The 10,054-nt window shown below is 38.2% G+C and overlaps 1 protein-coding gene across 1 annotated transcript in view; it reads left to right on the top strand.

Annotated features, from left to right (window-relative positions):
- Ser (protein serrate) overlaps positions 1 to 10,054 on the top strand; it is a 79,488-nt gene that overhangs the window by 32,355 nt on the left and 37,079 nt on the right. Inside the window, exon 2 of the mRNA XM_011498008.1 lies at positions 5,791 to 6,084. Coding sequence (XP_011496310.1) covers positions 5,791 to 6,084 — 294 coding nt within the window. The remainder of the gene's footprint in view (positions 1 to 5,790; positions 6,085 to 10,054) is intronic.

The following is a 10,054-nucleotide window of genomic DNA, read 5'->3' on the forward strand; positions in this document are numbered from 1 at the left end:
TTAGCGATACGTCACTTCTTTTCTGCATTCTCGATTTCTTAATCGTCATTATATCCCGGCAATTTCCCGGCTTCTGACAAGGTAATTTGCTGCGCCACGAAACGTCCGAACGGTGCGACGCGGCTGTCGCTCGGCCATAGGAGGCAAAATCATAAGATGGAAATTTCTTATTTTCTCGAGCAATTGGATGATAGGGGCTTCGATTCTCTCTCTCTCTCTCTCTCTCTCTCTCTCTCTCTCTCTCTCTCTCTCTCTCTCTCTCTCTCTCTCTCTCTCTCTCTCTCTCTCTCTCTCTCTCTCTCTCTCTCTCTCTCTCTCTCTCTCTCTCTCTCTCTCTCTCTCTCCTTCTCTTTTTTTTTGCTTTGTCTTTGTTTTTTTTTTTTATATATTCACTGCATTGTCAAGACCTTGAGATATTTCCGAAATGCATTCGTAATTGCTATGCTGAAAAAAAAATTCAATTGGACTACAATATTTCCCGTAACGATAGCTGAATGATAACGAATGAGCGGTTTAATCGCGGGAGAAGAAATATTTATCGAGAAAGTTCTGCAAATTGTCTATCCAGACGAATTATCCAACACTGTTTTTGCTATACCGTGATGTCATATTAAGTAATTAATCATACGCTTTCATATTTCCATTGAGAAAATAAAACAGTGTGATGGGAAAGTGCGATAAGTGATGTATATCACTTCTCGGTCAGATGCTCGCTCGAAATTTTCATCTACATGCTCTAAGGCAAAAGGGAAAATGAAAACAACGATAAATATTTTTCCGAGTCCATCCTGGCTACAAACTACGCAAATAAATTATAACCTCGGTCATAAACCTCTCGGAAAATGAAAGATTTTTTTTCAATAATGGGCAGAGTGTTTATCGAGCGTAGAACGAAAAACTCTCCTCGTCATCATTAAAGTAACAAATATTCGCCGTAGGAAATAAGCATTGTAATTATGCAAATCCGACGATAAAACAAATAAACGTAAATGTCGGTATACAATAATGAAGAAGCGGCTGCATACGTAGCTAAGCTCCACAAAAGGATTATCATTAAACTTTCCTTTCGCTTGGGAGCGCAGACGTACAAGTTCTTATTAGCTCCAAAAAATCACGTAACCAGAAACCAGAAACTCCTCCTTCGCTCTTTCTCTACTGTCGGTCACTCGCTCGTTATTAAACTTCTTCCCACATGACGGGGGTTCGAAGCTCATCCGCGACTTTTCTTTCGCGTCGATGGAGCCGGTGTAAGGATGATTTACGGTGTAGGCCTACGGGATCTCGCGAGTGCGGTGCCGTCACGGTATTTCCAGTCCGTTTACGCTTTTCTTCTTCCAGCCTTAATTATAACGTTTAATTAACTCAAACCTTCGCGAGCCCCGCTGCAACGCAAACACGCGGGGGTCCCACCGAGTCACCCCGACTCCGACCGCTTCCGCAAGGGGCGAAGCTTCTGTGTTTTATACTGGCGAATCTTTTTTATATTATCGGATAATGCTATACATCCTTACATCACTACAAATCTCGGCGTCGTTTCTCACTTTACGAACGTTAATAACGATATCGCGGTATCTACGCTTCCGTGTTAATGGACTGTAATATTTCAGATAAAAGTTATTATTTGTTCTGGCATTTTTATATATCATTTTTATATATAAAGGATATATCGCACAATCCCACAATACTAAATAGCAAATTCTTATTCTTTTCTTTTATTGTTTTTACTTTTTTTTTCTCGAAATAATTAATTATTCTCAATTTCATTGACTTTTCACGACAATCGATGCACTCACCTGTTGGCTTGTTCACTACTATTTATTATCTTAGCGCCTCTTCTTTGCCCTCCTTTCAGTAATAATTCAAAAACAATTTGCACTCGAGATATATGAGTTTATCCACACGCATTTATGTATAGTAGCGATGAAACATTCGCTGTCTATGCCTGAAGGTATTGCTAGATAAAGGGAACGATAATCATCGATACTTTATGTTTCTATAATGATGCATAAGAGCCTATGAGTAGACATATAAAAATAACATAATATTTGATATTTGCTTTCGTTTCTCGCAATTTACGATTCCCATCATAATGAGGCGACTTAGCCATCGCATGTTACGCATAACTATAGTGTAAATGTCACTTGCATAAACCAACATAAAACATATATTACAGTGTATACTTACGCGTGCTTATAAATACATGAATAGTCAGTCTATCTGGTTGGTCGATTGCGTAATCGTACGTTGCCGCCGGCACTGAGTGGAAAGCAAAAGGCCAAGAGGACGATCCTTGCCGAGCTTTCTACACCCTCGCTTCGTCTTTCTCTATCTCATCGACGGCGCCTTCGGCGTTCGCACGATAATTGTGCATCGGAGCTCTCGTCAGACGCGCGATCGTCATCTCCTTTAACCGAGCAGCAAGTCGATGCATTATAACTATGCTGCTCGATAACCGCTCCTGCCCCTCCCCCCTCCCCTCCTCATCATCCTCATCATCCTCCTCCTCCTCCTCGTCCTCCTCGTGCCCCGCCATCATCTCCTCCATCACTTGTGACGGTGTGAGAGCGCTTTGTTTATGTTCTTATTGTCGGCTAAATCATTTTCTTGCGCCTTGGCTCTTACGCAAGTCGCATGGCAGATGATCTAACATTCACTACGAACTAAACGTTATTGTTTTTAATGTGTCGTTGTTTGTCTATATCTACGTGCTGTTGTATGGTATTGCGAGTCAAGGATCGTTTCAAACAAATTCTCGGTAAATGATTTTTCATCGTACGTGATTTCTAGACGTGAAGCAATTGGCAAAGTCATGAAGTGGTATCGTGAAGCGAGAGAGTTCATAATGTCTGAGAGATTGTAGCGTACAAATTAGAGTACGAAAATATCAGCCGTAGGAATAAACAGACTGTCGTAGTTCTTCTCATTATGATCCATAAAAACCTTCTTGCAATTACACAACTATTTTTGTAATTTCAAATCGATAAACAGACTGCGCGTTGTCGATTTTATCTTAGAGGAATATTACCATATTCTCGTCAATTACGTCATATATGTGAATCATGATTGGATTGGTAATTTTATCTTTAAAATGCTAGGGCATGTAAATTAATTCTTTGATTCGGAAAAAAGTATAGATACTTTGAGAATATTTTATTAGCGAACATCGAACAAATTCGTCGTAATCATTACAAAAAAATATAAAAGAAAATAAATGTTGTCAGGGCTCGATTGGGCAACGCCATTGCATCGACATTAAAATTCACTTATACCGCCTTCGTTAAAACAAATTTATACCTAAGAGTGTCTTTATTAGGAATATTCAGTATACGCTGTTATTATGCAAGCTTTAAGTTCAATGATTAAAGCAAATAATGCACTATAAAAAGTTATTTTACACGCGATTCTATAAGGAATTGTAATTTTTCGAACGTAAAATCGAGGATATCGGGATTTGTACATCCAATAATTGACCAACTCCCATAATAATAAAGTTATTCTTTATGTTTCCTTAATGCTTTGATGTTTAACAAAACATCGATTAACATCAACCATCAATACGACAAACACAAGGAGCAAAAAATAGCAACACCTCAGTAACACCATATATCAACGCCTTCGATTTCATCAAATGCTGAATTCTAGAAAGCTCGCGTTTGCTAGCGCAATGCAAGTTATTTCAATTCTCGATGTGTGAAAATAATGATACGCGGACAAATGTGTCGGCTCGATCGGCATTTTTCGCCTTGGCGTAAAATTACGATTTCGATTACGGGGACGGCTAATCAAGGACTAAAGCCACCTATGTCTCGCTCCGGTTTTTTAATGGCATCCTGTGAGTGACTTCCAATGCAAGGGAAAAGTACTGCCATTACCTATCCTGCGCTATGGAGGTGGAAGTAGACAAGTAGACACGTAAAAAATGGACGAACGAGAATGCGTGTAGAAGCGGGTAATGGGCCTTGTGGGCCTTTCGATTCGCGCGCATTCGTCGTTTCGAGACTAGCGCAACTTCCGTTCTCCGGATGGGTTTCCACGCTGTGCGCTCAGTCTCGCCGCTAAACTGCCATTTGTCAGAAGGTTATTAGAAGCGAGCACGCGCTACCCACAATCGTGCTCACTGCGAAATGAGCCTCCCATCTTGATCAATGGTTAGCATTTTGTTCTTTACCCTACTTTTAGTCGCTCAAATAACTTGAGTCTACCTACTTTATGATAAATGATTATTATAAAAGGTTTTTCTTCGGATTCTTTCGGCGGTATATTGCGCTTTCATTTACGATCGAATCTTTTTTTTTTTTGCCCGCTGCGTTGACGTTTTAGAGCATCGTTAATCGTGGCATTCGCTTTTTTCTTTCTTTTTTCCCCCTTTTTTCTTGTTTTTATTTTAATGGTGCAATTAAAATTTATAAGTATCGGAATGAATGATTCCGAATTTTTCATGGTAATGTTGTCACTGCAATAAACGTCGATTTTGAAAATTTGCATTTTATGGTGTGAAGTGTAATTTCAATATCTATCGATTTTTATCCATAAAAAAATACGGCTTTTATAATTACTTTGTGTTCTTATATAATCGGCCGTGAAAAGCTCATTGTATGCAAATTAAGTGCCTATAATTCCGTGAAAATTGACTTATATGTAAGATATACGTGGCGAACGAAAGGTCTTATTAATATGTTTCTACAAATTCGCATGCTTACGCATTGATATATATTTGAAATGACACGCACTGTTCGCAAATTATGATATTTCTAAAGTAATTGAGATTTTTAAAAATAAGATGAAAAAAAAACCATTACCTTATTAACGCAATATAAATTGTTTCGTTAAATTTGAAATTTTGTAATAAAACTTTCTAGATATATATATATATATATATATATATATATTTATATAGAACGCACTTTTAAGTACTTTATTGTCTCTTTTCCCACGAAGTCAGATTAAACATGCAAACACACTATCGTAAAAGTCTTGTGCTCATCGTAACTTAAATCCATATAAAACTTTGACCTTTACATTCTCTTTTGTTTTCTTGCACAATTAATGAGTGATTAATTGCAAAAGCTCACCCTATATTAATACTCTATACGCTATAATACTATATTAAATCGAAGCTATTTGGATCCGTCGGCATTGAGCAATTTTCTTATTTTTTCTATTTTAGTAAATAAAAATAGCCTGGTATAAATAGATACACAAAATATATCATACGTTTATAGAAAATCCGTGCTGCATGTATTTGTTGTTATTATTATTATTATTATTATTATTTTGTTTTATATAATAATGGTATTCGCATTACTTAGTCGCTCTATACAAATCATGAGCGAATAAGGATTTTTGCGCTAAATATTTTTATCTAAATATCATTAAGCACTATCCATTGCATATGAAAAATTCCAAATACGCAACACTTGTAAAGAAGGTTGGAAAACAAATTATAACGATTAAGTACTTAGATCGGAGGAGTGCCTAAATATCAAAATAGCGACGAAAAAGCAATAAGGCAAATGAAATTATGCGCTCGGCTGGACGGCCCACTAATTAAACATCATTATTTAAAAAAAAAAAAGTACAATGCACTCGGCCAAGTTGATAAACAAAGCGCGAGGCCATTGTTCAAAACGAGCCTTTCGCCTTTCAGGCAAGACGCGGAAGCAGGTCACCTCTAACACGCCCCATTAAAATAGCCCCCTCTCCTCGCATTGTCGAATAATTGTTGTTTTTTATATTAACGAAAGCCGAGTTCGTGGGACGGTTAAGATAACGGGGATGTTTGCTTCGCAGGCGACAACCGGTACCGGATTCTTCGAGGTGCAGATCCTCTCGCTGACGAACAATCGAGGCACGCTGGTGGATGGGCGATGCTGCGGCGGGGGCAGGAGCAGCAGCCAGCAGTATCACCCGTGCACATCGCCCTGCACTACCACCTTCTGGCTCTGCCTCAAGGAGTACCAGTCCAACGTAACAGCCATTGGCTCATGCAGCTTCGGCAATGTATCTAGTCAGGCCCTCGGCCAGAACACATTCACCCTCACCGAGCCTGTCACCCTTCAGTTACACTTCACCTTCCGATGGACGGTCAGTAATTAAATCTGTCCTTTTATTAATACGTCTCGACAGCGGCTTCCTTCATTGATTCGAAAGCGTGGAAAATTTTTACTCGATCGCTTAACAAAGTGGCCGGTTTTTATGACGTTGCTTACGCGTCTCGCTGCACTCGCTGCGACCGAGATCATTCGGCGAACGGGAAAATTGGATAAGTAGTCTTCAAAATATCGTGATGAAATACGAAGTTTCGAGAATTAAAGCCGAGCATGTAGTCATCAGGAATTAAGAGGACGATTTATAATCTTATAAACATTCACTCGCGCGCTTATAAGGTTACATTGTCGAAGAAAGCAACGAATCTTTATTTAGTGATTGGATTTTTGATAATTGCAAATGTCAGTAGTTGGCATTCGACAGACAGCATTGACGTGTTGATTGATTGAGTTAAACCTTTTATTTGCAATACAATTTTATGTAAAATAAAAAATTATGCAACTACTATATTACTATATTTACATAATACGTGTGATCGAATGTGAGAAGATATGTGTGTGGGTGATGGGTGCGTGTGCGTGTGCGTGTGTATGCACGTGCGTGTGTTAGGTTCGTGACAAGCCATTTGCTAGACTGTTACGCGATACGTCAATAATCAGTATGAAGATAGAAAACGAGTAGAAAAAAAAAACTATTAATAAGAAATGAAAGATGAACGAGCATATAGTATAACGCATAATTTACGCGGATAATCTACAGATGGCAATTTAATGAAATACAATTACATTTGGAGTAACTCAAGCCTCAAATGTTCCTGTAAATTCTTCAAATACTTGAATGGCGTAAAAAGTCACAATTAAAAATGTAACTTATCGATCAAATTCATCAAATAACATATAAATAAGAGTACAAGAATTTGCACGTAAATAAAATATGCTAGAGTTATGCTCAAAATTAGGAATGCTACTTGAAACAAATCTCACATAATTCTTATTTTACTTAACACACGAGTCTTCCACTAAATTTAAAATTGAAGCAATAAAAAATAAAGCAGAACTCAGGCTTATAAAAGAGCTCAGCCGTATAAAAGAACGGTACAACGAAAAAGTGGCAGAAGTGAAAAAAAAATAAGCGAGGAGGCTGAAAAAAGCGGAAGAATTTCGAGAGGGTCGCTGGTCCCCGCAGTCACCCTGTCCTCATGCGCATGCCTACGTAAACGTATTAAACGCATTAAACGCAAAAGTAAAGACGCACTAAGGAGTAAAAAGTATTTGGATAGGAGCCACGCTCGCGAAATCCTTTGCATTCGCGTTGGGCATTTCGTAACTCGCTCTATTCCTCTCGACGGATGCGCAAGTGGGCTGCTTTTTAAGATTCTCATGTTTACGAATCGGAGTTTCCTCGCTCCCTTTAAGTTTTTTCTCCTCTCTTCCGCGAAGAAGAATCACCGGTCGGGCATATAAACGCAGGGACCTTGAAGCAGTGGAAGTAGGGGCAGCACTAGCAGTAGCAGAATCAACAACAACAGCAGCAGCATCAGCAGCATCAGCAGCAGCAACAGTAGCAGCAGCAGTCAACACGGGGAAAAAACAAAATGAGAACAAAAGAAGAGGGAAAACAAGATCACCCAAGCGAGCTGCAATTGCTTCGGTTCACACGAGACGTACAGCACGATCGTACACATTTACCCATTCGTCCTCCTATGGAACTACACACAGAGTCTACGCGTCAACGTCAATAAATAAATAAATAAATATATACATATGCACAGCAGATAAATGTATATAAATTAACGCCACAGACATTTAGAGATTTTTTTACATTCTATGATTTTATTTAATTTCTTGTATGTGCGAAATGTCTGTCTATAAACATAAAGTAATAAAACGTAAATAATAAAGGCATATTTATAGGGGAAAAAAATTGAGAGCAAAGAGTGAAGTTGAAGGGAGGAAAGCAGGCATACGCCTTGATAAATGCCCGGATGCGATCTCTCGCGTTATCTTCGCCTCTTGCTCTCTCTTTCTCTCTCTCTCTCTCTCTCTCTCTACACATGGCTTGTCGCTTCGACTTCACTTCGTTCTGATTTATCTAGTTGCTCTTTTTGTTTGTTTGTTTTTTTCGTTCCATTTGCTTCAGGCCACGTCGAATACTTCAGGTGCCGTGTGTGTTCAATAATTTTTCAGCCAAAACGTTGTTTGCTCACGAAATATTGAAGAGCCGTGCCTTAAAAAAACGAGAAGCTACTCCGGGTTGTATTGTGGACCGAACTAGGACTAGCTGGAAATGGTATTATCCTTCGTATTCATGGTATAAATTAGTCGAATATTTTGTAGTGTCCTTCATTTCATCTGCTTCCTCATCATCCTATCCTTTTCATTCGTCATGTTCTTTACTTCTTCTTTTTGTTGAATAGGTACACTAGTGAACGAGAGCAATTATCATATACAACCTTACCGGTACATACATTCAAGATTTTTTTCTCTTATTTTAGCTACACATCTGTATTTTTGTGCGTAAAAAATTGCTGGAAAGGTAACTACAACTTTAATTTCTGAATATTAATATGTATGGTCGGAGCACGAAGTGCCTCATTAGGATTCATCAGTCCTCGTAGAAAAATTGGAGGGGTAACAAAAACCGGCTAAAGCGAGAACGAATGGTGCTATAACGAGGCTTTGATATTGCGCAATAGCGCACCATCACGCTCGAAATCCTCTTTAAATGGAAATAAAATCGTTTCTCTTCCTAGCGTGTCATCGCGCGCGATAGATCCTCGGACCAGTGGCTCAGCAAAATGGAAACAGTAAGTTTTATCGGTCGCTCCTCCTAGATTTAGAGTCTTCTCCGCCCACAAGAGAAATCGAGCTCCTAAATCCCCGTGGATTTGTTTTTTCTTTCTTTCTTTTCTGTCCTGTCATCTCTTTCGCCTGCACACTCTTTGGACTCGGACTGGTATGTCAGAAGCTTTATATAGCGTAAAATGTGTCTACGATTAATCTTTCTGAAGACCAGTGGCAGAATTGAGTAATGACCCTTATGTGTAAAGGGAAACGCGGGGAAACACAGAGATGGGCAGATATATATATATATATATATATATATATATATATATAGAGAGAGAGAGAGAGAGAGAGAGAGAGAGAAAGAGAGAGAGACGTAATACTCGCGGCCACTTTTTAACCCTTGGATGATTGAGTGGTTTCAAGGGATTTCATAATTTTGTTTCGCCCAACATAATTTTTCAATATTCTTATTCTTTAATGATCTATTATAACCAAGATATATCTAGTTTTTAATTTTTAGCTGAAATCAAACTAAGTTATATTTATTTGACGCATACAATTATAGTAATTTTCTGCCAATATTTAATTTAACATACACTTCAAGATATGAACAATTCTTAGTAACTATTCCACGCATGAATGCTTATGTAATTTATACTTCAATCATTTTAACTACTTTTGCCTACATTATTTCGTAAAACATTCGGCAAAATTGCTAAATATGACTCGAGCGTGATTAATGAAGATTATTTAATTTCTTATCAACAAAGTACCCAGAAATTTCAACAAAGATGATGTTAAAGGACGATGAGACGTTTTGAGTATACATTAGGTAATAAAGTTGGATATTTTGTTGCTTATTCGATTGAAGAATATTGTTATGGAGAAAACACCATTTACCGATAATTGAACAAAGAGTCATGCATCCTTTGTCTCTAGCAAGTGCTCATACATGCTGCACCTAGATTCCAAAGTTCACGAATATGTGAACATTCCATTGATATGGTAGCCCGAGACTTAAAAACTTTCAATTCAAACTAATAGCTAATAAAAAAAGTTTCGGATTTCATTGCACTACTCTCCCCGTAAAATTAAGTTAAAATCCGCTACCGTAGTTTAAGAAAAGGCTGGGAAGCGAGTCCTAAATTTGGGTCGCTCGTTGCCTCGTGAAATAAGATTGGCGAGAAAAAGGTCTAAATCTGCTTATAGTCCAGTTATTC

Source organism: Ceratosolen solmsi, unplaced genomic scaffold (genome assembly GCF_000503995.2).
Source record: "Ceratosolen solmsi marchali unplaced genomic scaffold, CerSol_1.0 scaffold14, whole genome shotgun sequence".
Classification (NCBI taxonomy): Eukaryota; Metazoa; Arthropoda; class Insecta; order Hymenoptera; family Agaonidae; genus Ceratosolen; species Ceratosolen solmsi.